This window comes from Microcaecilia unicolor, chromosome 2 (genome assembly GCF_901765095.1).
Source record: "Microcaecilia unicolor chromosome 2, aMicUni1.1, whole genome shotgun sequence".
In the NCBI taxonomy this organism is placed as follows: domain Eukaryota; kingdom Metazoa; phylum Chordata; class Amphibia; order Gymnophiona; family Siphonopidae; genus Microcaecilia; species Microcaecilia unicolor.
In genome coordinates, this window is record NC_044032.1 from 120,562,721 (window position 1) to 120,587,986 (window position 25,266).

General features: G+C 41.3%; 1 protein-coding gene across 5 annotated transcripts in view; it reads right to left on the reverse strand.

Annotated features, from left to right (window-relative positions):
* IQGAP2 (IQ motif containing GTPase activating protein 2) overlaps positions 1 to 25,266 on the reverse strand; it is a 589,818-nt gene that overhangs the window by 291,389 nt on the left and 273,163 nt on the right. For 4 of the 5 annotated variants that reach the window (XM_030193260.1, XM_030193262.1, XM_030193259.1 and 1 more), the window contains one exon: positions 6,233 to 6,389. In XM_030193260.1, the coding sequence (XP_030049120.1) occupies positions 6,233 to 6,389 (157 nt within the window). Of the gene's footprint in view, positions 1 to 6,232; positions 6,390 to 11,722; positions 11,728 to 25,266 lie in introns of those variants that run through there. The other variant, XM_030193261.1, reaches the window with a different exon arrangement.

Sequence of the window (25,266 nt, forward strand, 5' to 3'; positions counted from 1 at the left end):
AGTAAAAAGTTAGAAAATAAGGTGACAATTTAAAGAAAGTTGCACATGAGGTCAGAGATGATTAAATATTATCTCAACTAGGGTAGGAATGGATAAGTGAGTGAGTGTGTGTGAGAGTGTTAAAGAACCAAGCTTTCACCTGCTTCCTGAAGTACGCCTTTTAGGAAGAGCTTACGTGTACTTGATTTCGTGGCACCCTCTACTCTTTGTACAGAAAAGTGGTATATCAAATGCTTTATTCTTACCCTTACTTTTTGAACAAGTAAAGAAATCGATTCCATTCAACGTAGGATTTTATAAATCTATATATCACATCACCCCTCAGCTGTTCTCTCCAAGCTGAAGAACCCTAACCATTTTTAACCTCTCCTCAAGTGACCATCCTTCCATCCCATCCATCATTTTGGTCACCCTAATCTGAACCTTTAATCTGCTGTACCTTCGAGATGCGGCACAACCAGAATTCCACACAATACTCAAGTTAAAGTAGAACAACGGATCAATACAGAAGCATTATGAAATCCTTTGTTTTATTCAGGAATAGACTTCCTGAGCCTGTACGTCTAGCTCCATCTCTACCTGTTTTCAAATCTATGCTGAAAACCCACCTTTTCACTGCTGCTTTTGGCTCCTAGCCACTACTCATTTGCCCTCCCCTTGTTCCTTCTCACCTAGTACCATCTTAATTGTCTTGTCTGTCTGTGTTATTTTAGATTGTAAGCTCTAATGAGCAAGGACTGTCTCTCTCTGAGTCAGGTGTTCAGTGCTGCGTGCATCTGGTAGCGCTATACAAATGCTAATAAATTCTCTAGTTCTTTCCCAGTAATTCCTAACATTCTATTTTCTTTCTTTTTTTTTGCTGCCACCACATGCTGAAAAGACTTCAACTTACTGTCCACAATAATGCCTAGATCCCCCGAGTGGTGACTCCTATGAGGAAACTAGCATCATGCAGCTATAATTTAGGTTATTCTTCCCTATGTGCATCGCTTTGCACTTTTCTACACCAAATTTCATTTTTTATTTGGATGCCCAGTCTTCCAGACTCACAAGGTTCTCCTGCAGTTTCTTTCAATCCAAAACAACTTCAAAGAAGTTACCTGCAAATTTGGTCACTTGGTTTATTGTTCCCATTTCCAAATCATTTATAAGTATGTTAAAGAGCACCGGTCTCAATATGGATTCATAGGGTACCATACTATTCACAGTCATCCATTGAAACTGGTCATTTAACTCTCCTCTGTTTACTATCTTTTAACCAGTTCCCAATTCAAAACAGGATATTGTTTCCTCTCATATGGAGGTCATCCTCTGTATAATTATTTCTATAGTATTTTTAGCTCATTGTGGTGAACTGGCAAACAGGATAGGCTGAGTCTTTGGTGTGTGATTATTAGTATTCTGTTGTCTCTACTTTGTTGTTACAGTATGTATTTTAATGTCTCTCATCCCTTTTCTTGATATAACAATTTAGATTAAGTCTGGGCTCATTGGGCTTAAAATGCACAAACTATACAGATTTGATAATCCTCCTCTAGAATTCCTCTATTCTATTTCATTTTGGAAATGTTGCCTAAAGACTAGGACATAATTTTCCACGTTTCATTCTCAAAACAAAGCAGTGCATTTGAACTGATGGCCCACTCCTTAAATGAGGATGTGATCTAAGAACCCATGCTGCCCAAACAACTGACACACACTCAGATGCATCCAGACAAGTCAAAATGTGGCTCATTCCTATCCCTGGGAACCAAGGCTGCAGAAGAGCTAACCAGATGCCAGACCTTAACGAAGAACTAAACTGGAAGGAAGACCTGGTTAAAAGTATAATTTAAATACAGAAAAAGCAGGGGTTTTTTCAATCAAGAAAAAAATGTGCTTCTAATACTGTCCACCTACCTCTGAAAACATGGTCCATTAGAGATATGAGCCTATTTTGGTTATAGGACTATGTTTCCACCCCCCACCCCACCACCACAAAAAAAAAACTAATTACATGTTTGCAAAGCTTGGTTCCAAGATAAAGATGTGGCCATTGCACATAGTGTATCTGCTAAAATAACTGTAGCATGTTCTAAATGTGGAATGCCCTATTGTTTGCTACACAGGGCACTAGTAGTCAGACTGGGGTTCAAACAGCACTATTGCCCCATCCTTTCCTTTCAGAGCACCATAAGCTACACTCCACTACAGCTGGTGCTACAATGGTTCTTCCCAACTCAAGAGAAATGGAAAAGAAAGCTGGACAGGACACAATGATCCATCTAGTTGGAGGTCGCTGGTATCAATTACCAGTGTTGCTCAAAGTACTTAAATAAAAGCAAAAGTGTATTTTAATACTTAAGTAAAAATAAAATGAACACATGAAAATATTTACTTAAGTGAAAGTAAAAGTACCTTATCTACAGTGAATGTAGCTATTGTTAACACTTTTATCCCAACAATTTTATTGCTCTACAATTCAATCTACTTCGCTTTTAGTAAAACTAAATTTTGAAAATTGACGGTTATTGATGTGAGTGCACTTGCGAGTCATTAATCCACCACAGCTAAAATGATGTTCAACAACTGCACTATCAGGAAGTGGATTGTTCAAGTCTGATAAAAATTCCAATCAGGCCAGGCCGTAATATTATGGACGCATTTTAACTGGGTCTGCCGGTATTGATCAAGGGAATTTCTGTCTGAAACACCTGATTTCCTTATAGCAAAGGATGCTTCATCATCATTATCGTAATCATCTGCATTAGTCATGCTAATTCATTACTTGCATCTTCATCATCATTGTCATGCTGTCCAATTACAGAGAAGGCTTTCACAAAGTTGCAATCATTGTCCGCACTTGTCCTATTTTTCGTCTGATGGCAAACTCTGAATATCTTCAAGAACTGATGCAAGAATGTCAAATGTATGGAAACTCTTAAGGCCAGCCAAGCAGATAATCAATCCAGTGGACAGTTTAAGGCAGCCAAAACATGCCTATTGTAAGCTTCTTTTAAAAAGAAGCCTCCTACTTTTCATTGTAAAATACTGGCCTAAGTGGCTCAAAACATAATGTAAGGGGCGATCAGCTACATGAACCCTAGAGCTGGTGGTAAATAGAAACATAGAAACATGACGGCAGATAAAGGCCATATGACCTATCCAGTCCCTCTGTAACCCCTAATTCTTCCTGTTCCTAAGCAATCCCACATGCTTATCCCATGCTTTTTTAAATTCTGAAACAGTCCTTGACTCCACCAGCTCCACCGGAGGGCCATTCCACGCCTCCATCACCCTTTCTGTAAAATAATACTTCCTTAGGTTACTCCTAAGCCTATTCCCTCTTATCTTTGTCATATGCCTCCTCATTTCACAGCTCTCCTTCATTTGAAAAAGGCTCTCTTCCTGTACATAAATGCCCTTGAGATATTTAAACGTCTCTATCATATCTCCTCTCTCCCTGCGTATACATGTTGAGGTTCATAAGCCTGTCCCTATAATTTTTGTATTCAAGACTGCTTACTAATTTCGTAGCCGCTCTCTGGACTGACTCCATCCTGTTTATATCTTTCCGTAGGTGCGGTCTCCAGAACTACATGCAGTACTCCAAATGTGGCCTCACCAGAGACTTATACAACGGCACTATCACCTCCTTTTTCCTGCTGGTCATGCCTCTCTTTATGCACCCAAGCATCCTTCTGGCTTTGGCCGTTGCTTTTTCTACCTGTTTGAAAGCTTTAAGGTCATCAGACACAATCACCCCTAAGTCCCGCTCTTCCTTCACACACTGAAGCGCACTACTTCACATACTGTACCGTTCCTTCGGGTTTTTGCAACCCAAGTGCATGACCCGGTTTTTTTTTTGGGGGGGGGGGGGGATTAAACCTTAGTTGCCAAAAATCGGTCCATTCCTCTAGCTTCGCTAGGTCCTTCTTCGTGTCATTCACACCCTCCAGGGTGTCCACCCTGTTGCAGAGTTTAGTATCATCCGCAAAGAGACAAACCTTACCAGATAGCCCTTCCGCAATATCGCTCACAAGGACGTTAAAAAGAGCTGGCCCCAGGACCGATCCCTGCGGTACTCCACTGACAACATCCTTTTCTTCAGAGCAAGCTCCATTTACCACCACCCTCTGTCTCCTACCATTCAATCAATTTTCTACCCAGTTACTCTAGGTCCTACACCAAGGGCACTCAATTTATCAGTCACCTGTGCGGAACCGTGTCAAAGGCTTTGCTGAAATCCAAGTATTCCACATCAAGCGCCCCTCCTACATCCAACTGTTTGGTCACCAAGTCGAAGAAGACAGTCAGATTCGTGTGACACGACCTGCCACTAGTGAAGCCATGCTGCCTCAGGTCCCGCATTCCATGTAGTTCAAGAAATGTCACAATCCTCTTCTTTAGAAGCGTTTCCATTAGCTTACTCACCACTGAGGTCAGACTGACAGGTCTGTAATTCCCTACCTCCTCCTAACTTCCACTCTTGTGAAAAGGAACCACATTCGCCCTTCTCCAGTCCACCGGGACCACTCCAGTTTCTAAGGAAGCATTGAAGAGGTGCGTCAGTGGAGCTCACAGAACTTCTCCGGGTTCCTTGCACCCTCGGGTGTATCCCATCAGGCCCCATCGCTCTGTCTACTTTTAGTTTGGCAAGCCCCTCACAAACGCAGTCCTCCGTAAACGGGTCTTGGTCTGCAGCCCTACCCCCGGTTTTTCATTCATGAAAAGCTAAAATAATCGTTAAGCAGTTCAGCTTTAGCCTTATCTTCCACATATTACTCTCCTAAGCTTTGAGCCTCACAATGCTATTATGGCACTTCCTCTTGTCACTTACATATCTGAAAAAGGTCTTGTCCCCCAATTTTACCGTATTAGCTATCTTTTCCTCCATTTGCCACTCTGCTTTCCTGATAGCTTTTCCAGCTTCTCTTCGCTTATTTAGGCATTCTCTCTTGTCTTTATCTTTTTGAGTCTTCTGATAACGAGCAAAGGCTAGCCTCCTTTCCCTTATCTTTTCAGCTACTACATTCGAGTACCAGAAAGGCCTTCTTTTCCTCTTACTTTTATGTACTTTTCTAACATAAAAGTTAGTCGCCTTTAATGTCTACACTTAATAAGTACATGCATAATTTATCGTATTTCATAACTGATGCATCCTATTTTCTCATACTGCCTATGCCCCACCCAAATTCTACTCATGTGGAGTAGCCTAATGGCTACTGCAGTGGTCCGAGAACATGGGGAACTGGAATCGATTCCCAATGCAGCTCCTTATGATCCTGGGCAAGTCTCTTACCCTCCACTGCCCCAAAGTACAAAAACTTTGGGACAGAGAAAGTACCTGCATATAATAAATGTAAACTGATTTGGTTATACCACAGTGAAAGTATGCGCCATGCATACAACATTTATGCTGGCCAGTATTTTATAAGCAGTGATTTACATGTGTAAGAGTCCACTTACACGCACAAATGATTCAAATATTGCCATTTATGCACATTCTTAGCCCCAAAACTAGATGATTTCTTATATAATTACAAGGATTCTATGAATTTATTAGGGGCATACTTTTCAAATGATAAAAGTTCATTTGATTTCCTGGTCAGTGTTATGTATTTTAGACCAACATAAGGATTTGATCGATTACCCATTGGTTATTACCTGTTTACAAATCTGTAAAATCTTTAAACATTTGTCTTATAAAGTTTATTTTTACTGAGTTCTTGTTAATTAATAAAAAAAGTATATTAAGTAGTCTAGCGAGTATGGACCAACATCACCTGAGAAAACATATGAAGTTTAGTGGGGGCCTTTATTAGCATTCCACTCCTGCTGAAAGTGAAGCTTAGTTATGGTTCCACTACATCTCCTCCATGCCTCAAAGAACATGGGTGTCACAGATGAAAACCAAAGGAGGAGGGAGAGCATACCACAAGCAGGCACAGAAACTGTTAGTCCATGCTACCTTCCAAATATGAGAGAATTTTACAAAAATAAGTAGCTTCTCCTGCAGAGAGTACATAATGAAAAACAAATACTACTGCACACCCCCTTCAAGGAGTATTTCAACATCATTAACCTTTGGGTCAACTATGCTGAAATGTTGAGGGAGGAGGAGTAAAAAACAAAACAAAACACATGTAATCACATTCTGCAATACTCAGCAGGAAGTCCAAAATGCAGAGCAAGGAGAAACACACAGAACCACTGGACTTTGGAACAAAAGTTAATAAAAAAACAAAATTACCTTATACCGTACTTGCTCCACATCATAGATCTTCTTTTCAGAAATCATTTTGGGTGCAAAGAATTTAGCTAATTTGACAAGGTAAACTCCATTTCGTAAGGCTTCTTCTAGTTCAGTTGTGGGAGGCAGTTCTTCAGCTAAACAAGCTTCTATCCACCTACAAATGAAAGATATTGCTTTAGATCAGTGATAAGTTACACAGAGCAATCATTTAAGAGGTCCTTTTACTAAGCTATGTTAGGCGCTAATGAGTCACGCAGCCTAAAATGGTGTCCTGTGGTAACTGCCTCATGTGAACAGGCTAAAAAAAAATATTTGTTTTGAGAGGGCATGTCAGTGGGAAAACAGTGAATTCCTGCACTAATCAGTTAGCATTGCTACATTGCCATGCTGTAACTGGTTAGCACATGGATAGCATGTGAACCCTTACCGCCATGCTCACACAGTAATTTTTTTTTAATGGCCGCACACTAAAGGTAACATCAGCATATGGCCATTAATATAAAAAAAATACAAAAAGGTCATTTTTACAGCTGCGGTAAAATGGCCCTAAGGCCACTTTTTGCCATAGCTTTGTAAAAGCACCCCTAAGCGACTCTATAGTAACAGCTGAAAACCTGTAGGTCCTAATTTTTCTTTGTTTCATTTGAATAATTTTATTTTATTTATTTTGCATTTATAGCCTGCCTATTAACTAGGTGGGTTACAATAAACACAAAACAAAAATACAAACAAAAAGGTCTCATCACTTAATACCAAAAACTGCTAATACAAATATGCCTGAAGGTGCTTCTGAAAATGCCCAACTATATACATTTTTTTTCTCACATTCATTTTCTAAAAGACATGGTACAGAAGGCAAGGTTCTGGTGTGGATTAAGGATTGGTTATTGGACAGAAAACAGAGGGTAGGTTTAAATGGTAATTTCTCTCAACACCTAGATCTTTTTCTTGAGTGCTGACCCCCAAGGTGGATCCTAGCATCAGGTAACTATGATTCAAATTATTATTTCCAATGTGCATCAATTTGCATTTGCCCACATTAAATTTCATCTGCCATTTGGTTGCCCAGTCTTCCAACTTCTTAAGGTCTTCCTGCAATATTTCATAGTCCACATAACAAGCTTGAATAGTTTTGTATCTGCAAATGTAATCACATCATTCATTGTTCCAATTTCCATATCATTTATAAATATGTTAAATAGCACCAGTCCCAGCACTGACCCCTGCGGCTCTCCACTGAGAAAAAAAGACCATTTAACCCTACCCTCTATTTTCTGTCCAATAACTAAAATTATTAGCAACAAAGAACTAAGGTACTTCCTTTGGATTTGCCAGAACTTGTGACTTGGCTTAGCAGATGTTGGGCTCAACTGACGTATCATCTGACATTATTTGTATGTCCTTCAACAAATATATCAGTAAAACTTAAGATGTTATTTTGTTGTAAAGCAAGAGTTTTTCATCAAATATGAATGAACATTGGAGGGCTAGCCTAATGGTTAGAGCAGTGGGCTGAAAATCCCACTGCATTTTCTTGTGACCTTAGGGAAGTCATTTAACTCTCCATTGCCTCAGGTACAAACTGTGAGCCCTCCAAGTACAGGGGAATATCTACTGTAACTGAATGTAGCTCATCTTCAGTTGAAATTGAAAAAGGCATGAGCCAAATCCAAACAAATGAAACAAACATAGTTTTAAGGCCTGTTACTGAGTAGAGTATCTACCCAGTGATTGGAGAACCAAGGAAGTGTAGCTGTTGCATTAATTCCTAGCAGAATTAGCATGTAAATACTAATTAGCTGTATACAGTGGTGTAGCAAACTGCCCCAGAGTCAGCACTGGACCCCCTCAAGTTGGGATCCTGCATAGAGAAGCCCTTGACCAGATCATTTCAAACCTCTGGTACCTCCCCAATGGATCAGCAGTACTTAATCCCAAGTAAGAATCTTCCATCTTCCTCTTCAACTGATTTCATCTCATAAAATGGAAGCAGTTTAGTTAATGTCAGTGTCATTAGCTAAGGTTGATGTGACCTGGTATCAAACAGAAAAGTGCTATTTTCCAATATGCTGCCAATCATGGAGCATGGCAAAAAGACACAGAGTCAGCATTCACAAAAAAATAAATAAATAAACCTCTAGGTGTCGTTGTAGACAACGTGCTGAAATCTTCTGCCCAGTGTGTGATGGTGGCCAAAAATGCAGCTATTGGCTTTTCAAGTTCCTAGAGTTTGGAAAGATCTAGCACTAAGGCTGGATAATTTGCATAGTTATGTCCTCTTTAGGAAATATCTTATGACCACTCTTTTTAAGAGATTTGTAAGTTAATGACTAGTTTTCTTTCAGATATACTACAATTGCTTTTGAAATTCCCAAATTTTTATCTCAGTTCACTGATTTTTTAAATTTTGTAAACCACTTTGAACCTAATGGTACAAGCGGTCTCGAAGTTCAATGCAATAATAATTATTATATTAATAGGAAATGGCTAGAAAATAAGACAAAGAATATTATAATGCCTCTGTATTGCTCCATGGTGCAACTACACTGAGTAATGTGTACAATTCTGGTCGCCATATCTTAAGAAAGATATAGTAGAATTAGAAAAGTTTCAAAGAAGGGAAACCAAAATGATTAAGGGGATGGAACCCTTCTCAAATGAGGAAAGGCTTAAAAGATTAAGACTCTTCAGCTTGGAAAACAGACAGCTGAGGGGGGGGGGGGATACAATAGAGGTCTACAAAACACATATCAATTTTGACTCTTTCAAAAAGTACAAAGACTAGGGAAAACTCAAGGAAGTTACATGGTACTACTTTTAAAACAAACAGGAAGAAATATTTTTCACTCAATGAATAGCTAAGCTCTGGAACTTGTAGCCAGAGTATATAGTTCCAGTGATTTGTGTATGTGGGTTGAAAAAAAGTTCTTCTGTTTTGGAAGTATTTTGACATAAGACTCCTCGCAGCAGGAAACTAGGACTCATTACAGATAAAAGTGAGGTTTACCTCCTGATTTTCAAGTGGGATACATGGTTCGCAGTAACAGTGTTTATAGACTGTGTATTTTTGTCTTCACTTTGATGATGCTACGTTTTTACATATATAGCCATCCAGCAGTATTGTGACCCCTGACGCAGGTGCTCAGTCGCTGAAACACAGACTGTGTTGGGTCCACCCAATAAAGGAGTTTCTTTTGTGCTGATTCATGAAGGTCCATTTGTGCTTCTTGTTTTGTTTTAAAAAAAGGTTTGGACAAGTTCCTAGAGGAAGAGTTCATAATCTATTGAGATGGACATGGGGAAGTCACTGCTTGTCCCTGGGATCAGTATCATGAATCTTGCTACTATCTGGGATTCTGTCAGGTACTTGTGACCTGATTTGGCCACTGTTGAAAGCAGGATACTGGGCTAGATGGACCACTGGTCTGAACAACTATGGCTATTCTTATGTTCTTATGCAATTACTTAGGAACTAGTATTACTAGTCCACGAGAGGAAGTGGCAGAGGTTTGGGAGCTTTCTAGTTGAAGGTCTCCTTGTGCTGGGGTGCCCAGCTCAGAGATCCTCAGGTATAGAGTCCATGTACCAGAATGCCTCCTTAATTAAAAATACAAGTAAAGTTTACTTCAAAATTGTGCTAAAACAAAAGGAAATGATTTCCAGTTTAGTGGAGGTTTTCTAATTTACTTTCATTTTTATGCTGTTTTACTTAATTGTTTTTACATGTAATTAGCTCATTACATTGGAAGTAAAAGAAAAACTGCAATACAGGTTCAACATCTATATTTTATTAATTTTTTTTTTTGAGAGGGGGCTGAAATTGTAAGCCCTCTGGGGACAAAGAAATAACTACCATATCTCAGGGTAACATTTCTTGTTTTACCAAAGAAAAAAGGAATGAGCTAAATCTAAATAACAAAAATTATCCCCAGATTTTATAAAGGTCACCTAAATTTGGGCATGGATCACAGATCGCACCCAAAATAATTAGATAATGGGCTCCAATGATTTAATTGCTGGAGTTAACATGTACTTAGATGTCACCAATTATGATTTGGGTGCTAACCTGTCTGTGTGCTATTCTGTAACAATGGGTGTGGCCATGGGAAGGGTATGGGCAGGTCAAGGGCGTTGAGTGTTACATGTGTGCAGTGTCACAGAACAGTGGAGATATGCACCCAACTTGCTCACCAGGATTTACACCAGGTTTCAGTTGGCGTTAAGTCCTCGTGCTAAGAGCTGAGCATTCTCAATGCTATTCTATAAAGAGTGCTCATCCTGGAGAGCCCTTTATGAAGTAGTGTTGAGCACCGAATTATATTGGCACCTAATTTTCAGCACTGTTTATAGAATATAGTTTAGAAGGCAGAAGACAGATAGCAGCTAGTTGTCCATGATTTACATCTTCTTGAAACAGGAATTAGTTAGTAATTAGTTAGTAACTGTTCATGTTTTCTCATTGAAAACGTCTAAATCTGTATAATATACCCAAGCAGCCATTGGATTCCAACTTCCAACTGACTCTGCCAGGCACTCGACTTCATCACATATCTGGTCCTGCCAAACATTTATGCTGGTATTTTCACTATCAAATATCATGAATTAAATGGTAGTTCCCTCTTGCTAAAGTTCCTATTTTTAAAATATTTTGATGCAAACTACTGTTTATGAAATATTTGTATTAAGAATTAAAAATAGTGAATATTTCAAGATTTCACCTACGTGTCCTAGATAATCCAGTGAAATTTCATCTTTTAAGCTACTTTTCAACATAAATTAGGTAACTTTATAAAGCATTTTTCCCATGTAAAGCATATTTGATATGCAGGAAATGACTCAAAATTGTACAGCGATATATGCATATATAAAGTAGGCATACAGAAACATAGTACTTACATTTTTGCGATATACAAGTAGTCTTTCCAGGTGTGTGATTTGGCCATAGGTGCAATGTATGTGCATATTACACACATTTGCAGTTACTTGGGAACAAGTTTAAATTTGAGTGGAGGAGTGGCCTAGTGGTTAGGGTGGTGGACTTTGGTCCTGGGGAAATGAGTAACTGAGTTTGATTCCCACTTCAGGCACAGGCAGCTCCTTGTGACTCTGGGCAAGTCACTTAACCCTCCATTGCCCCTGCCATGAGTGGGAAAGCGCGGGGTACAAATGTAACAAAAAAAAAATTGTATTTGTGCACTACTGGGAGCTAAAAAAAACAAACATAAGAATAGACATCAGACCAATGGCCCATCTAGCCCAGTATCCTGCTTCAAACAGTGGCTAATCCAGGTCACAAATACCTGACAGAATCCCAAACAGTAGCAAGATTCCATGCTACTGCAACCCTGGTCTCACCACACAGTTCCAGGCACCAGCTAGCTCATAGGGCACCACCCAAAACCAGAGTCATGGCAAAAATTTTAGATCTTCACTGAGATGAGCGCAGGCCGGAGACTTAAAACTCTATGGCCCAGTGGAGTAAGACACATTTTTGCTTCTATTTTCTATATACAGTACACCAGAATGTACTACTTACACTACAAGAGGGCAAATAGATTCACAAATATTCTGGCAAGAAATATACGACAACACACACTGATTCCATACTTTATCTCAATCACTGGGATGGCAGAAATTCTCTAGTCCAGGTTTTATGAAACAAATGCAATCTTTACTAGAATGCTGCAACAGGCAGATATCCAGACTTCAACAACAAACAGTTCACGTAACATTGCAGTGGAGGAGTGGCCTAGAGTGGAGGAGTGGCCTAGCGGTTAGGGTGGTGGACTTTGGTCCTGGGGAACTGAGGACCTGAGTTCGATTCCCACTTCAGGCACAGGCAGCTCCTTGTGACTCTGGGCAAGTCACTTAACCCTCCATTGCCCCATGTAAGCCGCATTGAGCCTGCCATGAGTGGGAAAGCGCGGGGTACAAATGTAAGAAAAAATAAATAAAACAACATGAAAACAGTTCAATTTGTAATTTGTATCCAAACCAGCTAATTTGCTGAAAGAGGTTTTTGTGCCAGTCCAGGACTATTGGTAAAATACCATTCACCAAGTTAGAAGTCTCTTATAATCCTAGGGTATTTACATATTTACAGTTCCAACAGTCCAATACTCATCCTTGTAGGCAAAATCTATGCTAAAAGCCCACCTTTTTGATGCTGCTTTTAACTCCTAACCCTTATTCACTTGTTCAGAACCTTTATTTTATCATCCTCACTTTAATATTCCCTTATCTTGTTTGTCCTGTTTGTCTGTCCTAATTAGATTGTAAGCTCTATCGAGCAGGGACTGTCTCTTCATGTTCAAGTGTACAGTGCTGCGTACGTCTAGTAGCGCTTTAGAAATGATAAGTAGTAGTAGTAAAATAATCCAAGGCCTTGTTTGCGGCGTGCTTTCTGCAGCAAGCTGTCCCACTGGGCTTTATCTAGCTGCCGGACCAGACCTCCCTGTCTGTCCTTTCCTCCAAAGGCGCACTTCTTTGAGCTGCTGCCTCTGGTACCGAACAGGCTCTTTCTTGTCCCACTCCCGGGCTGAATTAACCCTTCTACCCACCCGGAGCACTCCTCACAAACCACAGTTAATGCTTTTTTTCCTTGGCAAAAACTTCCTCTTAATTCAGCCTTTGGTTACTGGGCCTACCCAGGACATCGCCTCAACTCGCAGATCCTGGCGGGGGTGAAGGCAACAAAAGCTCATGTGCTCTGGTGGAACGGGATTGACCGCATGGGCCTTTAGAAGGGAGGAGAGTTCCTCTGCAAGTACCTGCTTCAGCGGAGAGCTGAAGTGATCTGCTCTCAGTGGGCAACCTGGTGATCCCTGTCACCAATGCAGGGCGCAACTGAGACGGACTACTTTAAGAACCCACTGGTCGGAGGTTACAAAAGGCCACCTTTCTTGAAAAAACTTCAGCCTCCTTCTGACTGGCAAGCCATCCAGGACAGTCACTTTTACTGTGGCTATGCTCTGCTGTAGTCAGTCAAAAGCTCACCCCTTGTTTTGGCTGGGATGCTGTCTGGGTCTTAGGCACACGCTGTTGACACAAATGAGTGAACTGGAGTTGAGCCTACTGAGGCTGGCGAGGTGTACCTATGCCTTTGAGAGTAGTAAGCATCCCTCTGACTTGCCCAAAGTTGTCCAGCGGGAGAGAGTATAAGTGTGCTGCTTGATGAGGTCAGTGACCTCCTCCAACTTATCTCCAAAAAGATTACCACCCCTGCACGTAGCGTCCCCCAACCTCTGCTGGACCGCCGGGTCCAAGTCATGCAGCCATGAGAGTCTGTGTATTGCTAAACTCTGAGCAGAGATCCTGGATGCCAAATCAAGAGTATCGCAGGCAGCCCTGGACAAGAACTTATGGCAAGCCTTCTGCTGAAAGACCAGCTGGTAAAGTGATATGGCCTGCTCCAGGTGGAGAGAGTCTGCCAAATCAGACATACTGCACAAGTACAGGCTCGTGTAGAGCTGGTACAATTGAATAGAGGATATGAGCATAGAGACCTGATCCGCCTTTCACCCCTAAAGAATCCAGGGTTCTAGTTTCTCTGCCAGAAGGCACTGAAGCATAGTCCCTAGAAACCCTGGCTCTTTTGAGAATGGATTCAACCACCAGGGAGTGACTAGACAACTGGGGCCAATCAAACACAAGGGAAAACTGGATCTAGTACATAGCGTCAATCTTTTTAGGGAGGCCAAGGACTGACAGATGGGACTTTCAGTTCTTAAATTGAACGACCCATAAGATCTCGTGAAGCAAGACCATCACAGCCTCTCTAGGAGACTCATAGTCAAGGACATAAAACATACTAGCTCTGGACTCGTCCTTCACTTTGAAAGGAATTGGAATGGCAGTCACCATTTTCTTGACAAAAGATGGGAAAGAAAGGCTCTCAGGTGAAGTCTTTCTCCTTTCTTGTGGAGGAGAGGGATCAGATGGGATGCCATAGACCTCCTCCTCTGAGAAGTACTGTGAGTCCTCATCTGACTCCCATGAGCACTCCTCATCAGTGTCAGCCAGGAATTCCTCATGGAAGGGTTGAGGCAGAGACCGCCTCATCCAGGAAGAACTATGTTCCTAAGAGGGGCGTTGAGGTGTCAGTTCCAGTCTCAACTCTGGCAAAGCTTCCACCAACGTCGAAGGGGTGCCAACACGGGTGGCAGTCGACACAGAGGCCGCACACAGCACTAGCATCGGAGACCTCATCGCAGGGTGATGGCCATGTGAGGCAGCAGTGAGAGGCATGGCTGGTGCAAGCACCCCAGACGCCGATGCACTCTGATGTATAAACCCTGCCAAAAGCTCAGGGAGCAAAGCCCAGAGGTGCTCATCGAAAGCCAACATCGGGAAAGGCTGGGATGTCTGTGTAGAGACAGGCTGCTGAACTTGTGGGGTTGAAACGGGTGCCTGGTCCTGGCTGCCTGGAGACCTACGCATCAGCACCTCCTGTATGGAAGGTGAGCGTCCTCCCAGTGCCGATGCTTCTCAGCTACCGAGGATGACTGAAACCAATGCTTCTTTTGATGCCAGGCATCGATGCTCCTCAGTGCAGATGAGTACAACATCGAATCTTTAAATTGCCTTGGGGTCAGGTCCGATGCTGATTGGTCCCAGGGGACCCTGCACAGCAGCTGGCATTGAGGCAGGTTGAGACCCACTTGATGAACCGTCACTCTCAGGGTCTAAGTGCCTCACAGCCATATGGACTGACACCCAATGCCGATACTGATGTATCTTATTTCTTTACAAAATCAAATAGAAGTTCTTATTATGAGAGCAGATAAAGGAGGTGCAGTTACAGTTTTGGGCAAGCAAGAATATTTAGATGAAGGTTGGAGACAATTAAGTGATGACAAAACCTACAAAAAATTATCAGCAGATCCTACAGATGAGCTAAAGGGGATCATAAAAGAATTAACAACGGAAGAAGGAAACTTCTATGTTGACATCGAGGGAAGCTCGTTTTTTGTTGGAAGAAAATCCTAAAATTCCAAGGATTTACTTTCTCCCAAAGGTGCACAAAAATGCACAGAATCTTCCTGGTCGCCCTATTGTGGCATTATGCAAGACTATTCTTGAGCATCTGTCTAAGTTTCTAGATGTTTTTTTGAAACCAGCGGCGATGAAGGTTGTATCGTATCTTCAAGACACCACAGATTTTCTTCGGTGTGTACAAACTATAGATGTGTTGGATAACACTTTTCTAGTTACGGTTGATGTTACCTCACTATATACTATCATTCCTCAGAAAGATGCTTTACAAATTATTGTTGAAGAATTGGATAAGCGCCCTCCTTCTCAGCGAATATCAAAGAATTTTTTGATGCAACTTGCACAATTAGTGATCGAAACGACTTTTTCTTTCAACATCAGTTTTTTGAACAAATTCATGGAGTGGCGATGGGGGCATCGTTAGCCCCCTCTATCGCTACTTTGTATTTAGCTAAATTTGAAGAATGTTTTGTATATGGTTTGGAAGAATTTAAATACATGGAAGCATTTTTTAGACGATATATTCTTCATTTGGAATGGATCTTTACAATCGTTGGAGTTATTTATGACTAAACTTAATTCTTATCAACAAAATTTGAAATTTACATTTAAATATCATATGATAGGTATTGAGTTTTTGGACGTCTGGGTATACAAAAAAGATGGACATCTTCACACTAGTCTATAACAGAAACCAATGACTCGTAATACTTTTGTTACATTTTTCTAGCTTCCACCCTTACCATTTGAAAAAGAGTCTACCAGTGAGTCATTTGTTAAGAGCCAGGAGAATATGTTCAGAAGATATGATGTTTGAGGTGCAAGCATCGAAGATGGCTTCACGTTTTCAAGAGAGGGATTATCCTAGAGCTATTGTTAAAACAGCATACTTGAGAGCCAAATATTCCTGGCGGGACTTGTTATTACAATATAATACTACACAGGAGAATGATAAACTGGTGATGGTGGTTCCATATTCTGCTTTAAGTTCTCCAATTACTGAAAGTATATATAATAACTGGAAAACATTACAAATTCATGCTTGTTTTGAGGAACATCCCATCTGTGCTTTTAAAAGAGGAAAAGCCATAGGTGAGATGTTGACTTACAAAAAACTAGACTATACGGTAGAGTCTGTTGAACTTTTAGGTCACTATAAATGTGAAGCTTGCCAATGGTATGCGCTCACTATAGAAGGCGTGACATGGACACCTCCAGGATCTTCTCGTCCCATATTGGCTCGTTCTCGAACAAACTGTAACTCTAAGAATACTATGTATGCCATCACTTGCCCTTGTTAAATGATCTATATAGGACGATCTAGTCACCCGATTAAAATTAGGCTGAATGAACATAAATCCCAGATTAAAAACAAAATATTATTTGCTCCGATAGGTCAACACTGGCTAGATAAAAATCATCAGACAGAAGATATTAAGTAGAGGATTATAGATCATGTTAGGATCATGTTAAGCTGGGTTAGGAGGGTGGTAATGCTGGATCGCTACTGAATTATAAAGAACAAAGAATGATTTTTCAACTTCGTGCGCTACAGCCTTGTGGGCTGAATTCTGAACTGGATTGGTGGTCGCTTATCTGATCAGAGGCTGGTAGATATACATGGCCCAATCAGAATGTGTAATTTGTGATCAGCTGAGGTCTATTTAAAATTGTAGGGGCTGTGGAAAACACCGCAGCCATTTTTTTCTGATATACGGAAGTGAATACAGAGATGGTAAATATTTCAATGAGCTACGTGAGGATGTGGAATATTGAAGGATGTTTTAAATAAAATATTGGATTTTCTTGCAGCAAACCTCTTCCCTGATGAAGTATAACGAAACCTGGCCATGTCGGCAGAGGTTTGAGTTGGAAGAAAAATCACTGCTCAGCTGTTAATCACTTGAAGCTAAGTAACGCTTATAACGTTTATAAGATTAAAATAATGATTGAGATATATAAAAAATAGGAAAATTGAGAAAAAAAGTTTCATTATGGGTTGATCCATGAGAATGTAAGGGACACCATTACAGTTTGGGGTATAATCCCCGCATGGTGGAAAATCTGAAGATCCCCAATCACGAAACAATGGTTGGTAGCTACACTGCTAAATGAAATGTTTGATGAATTTAAAGGAAATTAAGTAAATAAATATGTGTTTGGGAAGATATTGAATTGATACTGATGTTGAGGCTTCGAACCTGGCTCCAAAAATTCTCTCTCTGAGCCTTTCTGGATAACTGGATTCTTTTCTTCATATGAAGACAAAGAACATAGTTAGAAGGGAAGGGGGAAGGGAAATGGGACTTGATATACCGCCTTTCTGAGGTTTTTTTGCAACTATGTTCAAAGCGGTTTACATATATTCAGGTACTTATTTTGTACCATGGGCAATGGAGGGTTAAGTGACTTGCCCAGAGTCACAAGGAGTTGCAGTGGGAATCAAACTCAGCTACCCAGGATCAAAGTCCACTGAACCAACCACTAGGCTACTCCTCCACTCCACAATAGAAGGGGCTGCCCCAAACACTGGAGACATAAAGAATAGGTGCATTTGCCAGAGGTGGTCCTATTGCACCGGCTACAGCACTTAAAGCCACTGGGAACCTTTGATGGCATGGAAGAAAAAACAGATGTGGCTAATTCAAAAGACTCAATGGTGCTAAAAAGAAAAAAAAAAAAAAAGAGGCAAACCACTAGAGAAAAATAAGGGAAAACCGTGAACGGGGCTCAGGCCTAAGTGCAGTCTATGGAGTGTGGTAAAAAGAAAGGAAACTTAAAAAGGAGTTTTCAGGGCCACAGAGTTTAGTGAACTTTATCTCAAGTTGAATGGGCAGTAAGCAAAGACTTCATAAATTAGGTATAAAAAAAGAAGGCCGAGTTGTCTAGGACAATGCTTCTCAATCTTTTTGTGGCCGTGACCCCCTGATAGTGGCCAAATAAAATTGTATGACCCCCCCTTGGAGGTACAGAATAATGATCTACTTATAAGAAGCTCACCCAGATCGTGATCCCAAATGTGGGATTTGGGAAGCTCCAGTCTAGGGGTTTCAAGACCAGCTAATAAAGAGCCAAAATGTATTAGATGAGCAAAGATGGAAGGATGAGAAGGGAGCTGTCAATCGACAGAAAGAGAAATTGGCAAAGAAGTAACAATGTAGATTTTCTGCAGCTGCATCAGCTGCAACACCTTTCGAGAAAGCAGGAATGACACTAAGGAATAGGCATTGGCTTACAATGGTGACAGAGGAGGATTTTTGTTTGTTTTATTTTAAATCGTTGTTTTTGGATTAATAGCAATTCATGGATCTTCTGATAAAAGATATTCTACTGTATAATGCTATTTCGGGTACTCATTTGCTATGGTAAACTAACCTCAGCTCTCACTTCCACCAGTGAAATTAAGACAGAAAACCAGGGCAACCTGAAAAATCAAAGCTACTGAAAGTAGGGCAGTACAAGCAAACACAAGAATGATAATCTCTAATTAGGGACACCAACATCCAACAAGAGCTATGCTACAAAAAAAAAAAATAAGGAGGGGTGGGGGAGCAAACGTAAAACTGAAGTTTCAGTTTTATGAAGCAAGAAATGAGTTCATCTCTGTTAACTTTCTCTTTCAAATTTGGCAGTGAAAATTACCCTTGAGAGGAAAATAAACTCTTAAAAGCTTCTCAGCCACTGCTACACCCCCAATATTATGGCAAATTTATGCTTTCTTTCTGCATCTAACACATGCAGGGTCCATCAGCAGTTTTGCCCTGACCCACTCCTCTGATTGGGCCCTAGAGTGTCTACAAGCAGCCATGAATGGAGAGACAGCACAGACTGAGAACTATTAGTCCCTCTCATTTTTGGTTATTTTAAAGATATATTTCCCCCAGAGGTATATGCTGCTGTAAAACTCAGACATTTCAGCAGAGTAGAGCTGAAACAATGTGCCTCTCAATTCTCAGGAAGAGAAAGGGTGATTTATCTTTTGGTTACAAACATACTTTCTATGCCTCAAGTAACAACACACACTATAGCTGACAGCCAGTGAGTCTCCATCAAGAAATGTTAATAGTTTGACAAGAGTAATCCTTGCCCAAAATCAATCAGCTCCCCCCCCCCCCCCCCCCCCCCCCACCAGTCTGATCCTCCTCACCTTATGGAACAGGTTGGAAATAACCTCATTCCATAAAATATGTTAAGGAAACTAGGCTCACCACACAAGACTCATTTTCATATGGGGTGTGCTGAGATATGCATAGTTTGGTTCCACTGCATGCACGGTCCTCCTGCTTTGGGACGGAGGAAGGGGGAGTGGAGGAAAAAGGGACAGCAGTTATCACCCATGAAATAAAATGTTTCTAGGTCTGCACTTCAATTAAAACTACATATGGGGATGCTAAATTAATTTATGTAATGCTCCTGTGTGCATGTTTTCTTTCCTATCGTATACTGTATTTCTTTTCTTATGCTTTTATTGTTTTTATACCGCAATAAATAATCATGTGATTAAAGCTATGTTATTCTCCCCCCACCCCTCCAGCTCTTTGTGATGGTTTGCCCTGAGTCACAGGGAGTTGCAGTTGGGGGGGGGGGGGGGACAAAACAAAGCTATACCTTTAATTGCATGATTGACATTACAAATTTTAATCAAAATGCAACCCTAAAAATTTTTTTAAATAAAAAAATGTATCAAAAGATAAGAAATAGAAATAAAAGAATTACATATTGAAGAATTTAAAAGCATGCAGAATAGCTAAACAGCCTTACAGTTTTCACAGCCTACTTCAGAAATGCAAGCCCAGTTTTGACTTAAACAGCCTTGTAGCCAAAAACATGACTAAAGTTATCTGTATTCTCCTCAGCCATTAGAACCAGCAACAAGTCATTTTATTCCTTCTTGGTAACAGTCCTTACATAGACACGTTTATTAAAAGACTAAATAAACCAACCTCCAGTATATTCATAATCTGAACCCTTGACTCCTATATAGTATTAGGTTGTTTCCTCACATTTCAAGTGTATCTAGATTTTATATAGATACACACATATAGATGCATACACAGACAGATAATTTGAGGGGGGAGCAAGGAGACATTTTAGTGATCACTGCTGGGAAAGGAGGAAGAATACGGCCACAATAGGCCAGGGGACAGCTAGCTGTACAGAGAGAGGAGGAAAAAAAAAGTCATGCTCTGTAGTGCATAAAATCGAGCCTAGACACAAACAAGACAAGAGGTTTCAGGAACTCTATTACAGTAAACATGGTTAAAATCAACAAGGTCACAGTTGGGAAATTCCAGGGTTTAGATTTAAAACATTTAAAAAAGGTAGATTTTTAAGTGGGATTTCAATACAGTCAGAAGAAGCATGGCACAGCAACTCAGTTTATACCAGGCATAGGGTGCAACAAGGTGAAAAGCACAGAGGTGGGAGCTGGAAATGAAGAATTGAGAAACACAAATTAAAACGATCCGAGCCCTACAAAGAGGAACAAAAATGGAATGAAATTAACATCCTCCAACACATATCAATCCATCTGATATTTCAAGAGACTTAACTGACTAGGAAACATTGCCCACCCCAACCTTACTCCGCAAGAACATATTCAGTCAGTCTGGTTCATTGAAGTTATTATGTCTGGCTCATTAAAGTTATATCTTCCTTGACATTTAACGATATGTTTAAAAGGAAATTTCACAGATATACCCAACAAAATAGCCGTTGCACACAAATCCGTTCCCTGTTGCCTGGATAATTGCTGAAAACATATAGAAATATTTATTCTAAATCTATGAAAAACAAATGAGGATTACAAATGAGAGGCAACTGAAGTATCTCAATTAGTAGATACTTCAACTAACTGTCACAGTCTCAGCCTCAAAACAAACAGTCACGGGCTCTGGAACAACGTGAGCTCTTGGCCTATTGTCATCGGGCGGCAGCAGGAGGCAAAACCCCACAACCAGGACTGGACTAACAAGCAAGGATGGAGCTGGATTCTGGAACGGACTTGGCTTGGCAGGCAGTGCTGGAACAGACAGGAGCTGAAGCTGTGGGCAGACAATGCTGGAACAACAGGATTCAGGATACTCAAGCAGGATTCAGGATTTCTCAAACAAAAGGATTCAGGATTCTCACACAAGCTTGGCTGGAACAGAATTCAGGATTCTCAAACTGGCCGGACACAAGCAGGGTCAGAACTAAAGCTGAAGGCTTGCAGGGAAGACACAAGCAGGATGGGAAATGAACCTAAGACAAACAGGACAGACACAAAACTGACCCACACAGACAGAGAAGAACAGAAGCAGAAGTGCACACAGGCACCCTAAACAAGAAATCAAGACAGAAGTGCCCACAGGCACACAGACTAAGAGCAAGGCAATAAGAAATCAAGACAGAAGTGCCAACTGACACACAGACTAGAAAAAGGCAGAAGTGCTACACTGCACATGGACTAACCTGGAGACCTTTGACAATGCAAAGGCCCTGAATGAAGGTTCACCACTTCCTTATAAACAGGACAGAGGCAGGAAACACACTGAACACCAGAGTGAGGCTTGAAACACACAGGAAAGACACAACAATGCAGACAGGAGCCAGCTCAGAAGCTGACCATCGGAAATAAGGTGAGTCAAAGAGGGGTCACAGCCACTGACATCCTCCAAAATTCTATAAGATTAAGTATTCATGACACCAGATGACATATCCCCTTTTCATCAGCTTCTGCTCTCACCATACCCCGGGAACACAGTACGCCCAAGAAATTTTAGGCAAAGCATCAGCGTCATCTTTAAACTCACAAAATAACTTAAGTATTTCATATGGAGATATTGATCTGTTTTAAAGGATAATAAGCCAAAAAATAAGTTTTGTAAACTAACCACTTTTCTTTGCACCTGGTGTTTACTCTTCAAATCAACACATTAGCACCTTTCAAAACAGCTGTTCTACTCCTACTCACTTACATAACCATTCTCTAAAATACTACCCTGAGCAGTTTGAAAATTTCTGCAGAAAGTCTACATAACCATAACAAAAAGCTCAAAGTTGATTCCATATGGAAAATAAGGAGAAATTAGGTGTTACCTGATCATTTCTTTCCATAGTCCTTCCCACTGTTCCAGAACTTGGGGGATAGCTGTGTTCACCAACTAGCAAGTAGAGGCAGAGAACTGAAAACTGAACTGAGACATCTCTTGGCATCCAGTCCAGCTCCTCAGTATTTATGTAGACAATAAGTAAGGATAAACTCAGAATAAACACAACAACCTTAAACAACTCGCTAACGTAACACTAACCAGACGAGCAAATGTGTGGCCCTCTCTCATCTCTGGACAACTTGTAGAGAACAACAGACATGCAAGGAGCACCATGCAAAGTGACAGTTATTTGACCCATTACCTCACACTGACTAAATATCTGAAAAACCTCAGGTGGGCCTCGAATAGTGGGAAGGACTGTTGGAAAGAAAATGATCAGGTAAGACCTAATTTCTCCTTCCATTATGTAGCTTCCTTCTATTCCAGAACCTGTGGGATGATCACAAGCAATCCCTTGAGTGTGTGGGATCTTGGTGCCACTGTTCTGAGGATCAAAGACCCAAAACTGGCTTCAAAGTATGCTGCAATGTCCACCCTGTAGTACTTGGCAAAGGTATGCAGCGTCAACCACATCACCACCTTGAAAACATCGGCCGCAGACAATAAGCTAGTCTCCACCCAGGACATTGCTGTATGCTTCATAAAGTCTCATAAAATGAGCCCAAAGGACTTGATGAGCCTGCTTCCCTGCAAATAAATAAGCTGATGCGATGGTCTCCTTCAGCCACCTAGCAATTGTGAGCCTGGAAGCCATGAGGCCAAGCTTCTGTTTACCAAAAAGCACAAAGAGTATCTAATTTGCAAAACTCATTCATTTTTTTTTTTTATTTGTGTTACATTTGTACCCCGCGCTTTCCCACTCATGGCAGGCTCAATGCGGCAGGCAATGGAGGGTTAAGTGACTTGCCCAGAGTCACAAGGAGCTGCCTGTGCCGGGAATCGAACTCAGTTCCTCCGTTCCCCAGGACCAAAGTCCACCACCCTAACCACTAGGCCACTCCTCCACTCCAGATATCTAATGAGGGACTCTATGCACATTGAGAAGCTTCAAGGAACAGTACCAAGCCTTTTTGTCCTCTTTCTGAAAGACAGAAGCACCACTGATTGTCTAAGATGAAATGCTACTACCACTTGAGCAGGGAGACTCCCACCACCAAAAAGCAGAGAACGGGATCCCGACAAGAGACAGCCTGAAGCTCCAAAACACTACGTGTTGATGCAACAACCACAAGGAATGATGTCTTTAGCGTAAGATATTTCAAGGAAGCCATCTGGAGTGATTCAAAAGGAGGCTTCTGAAAAGCCTGCAAGACTAAAGGTTCCACACTGGACATGGCGTATGAAAGGGATGCTGCAAGTGGCCTGCTTCTTGGAAGAATTGACCGATAACCAGGTGAGCCACAAGAGACATCTTTAGTTGCCCCTGAAACAGGCCAAAGCCACAACATGAACATTCTCAGAACTCAATGCCAATCCTTTCTGAAGTCTAGCTTAGAAAAATGCTAGCATGTGCACGATCTGAACAGAGAATGGAGAAAGTTCACGCTCTGAACACCAGCCCTTGAATGTCCTTCACACCCTCGCGTATGCCATGGCTGTAAAGCGTTTCCATCCGGAACTACGAGAATTATTCAATACCACTACAATGATCCTTTTCAACATGCGGCCTCCACAGACCAGGGAGGGAAGACATACAGTAGATGTGTCTCTGGCCAGGGCTACATAAGGGCATCGATTCCCATCGAGCCCGGTTCTTTCCAATGGTTGAAGAACTTAGGCACTTTGGTATTTCTTTTTGCTTCCATCAAGTCCAGAAGCAGAGAACCCATTGGTCCACTATCAGCTGAAATGCCTGGCTGGATATTTCCAAGGAGGGCCTGCTGAGAAATCCACCTCCACATTCAAGAATCTCATGATGTGAGCTGTCAACAAGCAGAGAAGAGTTTTCTCCACCCAACTTATGAGGGAGACCACCTCCACCAAATGGCTGCAGGTCCTGTCTTGCTTGTTGATATAAGCCATCGCTGTTGCATTGTTGGAGAATACTTGGACTAGGGTCCCTGCTAGAAAGGAAGCAAAGTCTCATAACGCATTCCACACTGCCTTGAATTCCAAGTGATTTATCAACTACTGTGATGCCTATTCCATCCAGGTGCCTATGCCAGATGTAACTTGCAATGACCTCCCCAACCCGACTTGTTAGCGTCCATTGTCACTACCTTCCATTGTGTTATTGGAAAGGGAGCTCTAACGGTCAAATGCCTGGATGACAACTATTACATACTCTGTCTAGCAACCAGTGTCCAAGGAAGATGAAGGTCGTACTTCTACGACACTGGAGACCAGTGGCTGAGAAGAGATTCCTGTAACAACTGCCTATGAGCCCTTGCCCATGCAAATACGTCCACTGCCACCATCAGTGATCCCAGAACCTGCATGTAGTCCCAGACCATGGACCTGCCTTGACAGAGGAGATGATGAATCTATTGAACCAGCTTCAATCTCCTGTGCTTTGTGAGGAAGATCCTCTCTCTGATGTGTCAAATAGAATGCCCAGATACTCCAGCATCTGCAAAGGAGTTATTCTGCTCTTTTCTAAATTGATCACCCAACCCAATGACTGCAGAAGACTGACAACTTTGTCACCTCCACACTGTTCAAATAGTTATCTGCCTTGTTCAGCTTGAAAAACTGGAACAATGTCTGGAGTGCCAATAAGGAATCTATGATGGCATGAACCTCAAACCACATTGGTTCCCTTTCAACAAGGAGACTGAAAGAGAGGAACATCCGGGCAGAACTCCTCCAACTTGTAACCTTCTGTAAGACTATCCAGGACCCACTGGTCTGACGTGATTTTGACCCACTGGTCTGACATGGTTTTGGCCCTCTCCTCTTGAAACTCCTGAAGACATCCTCCCACCAGAGAAAAGTGAACCAGGC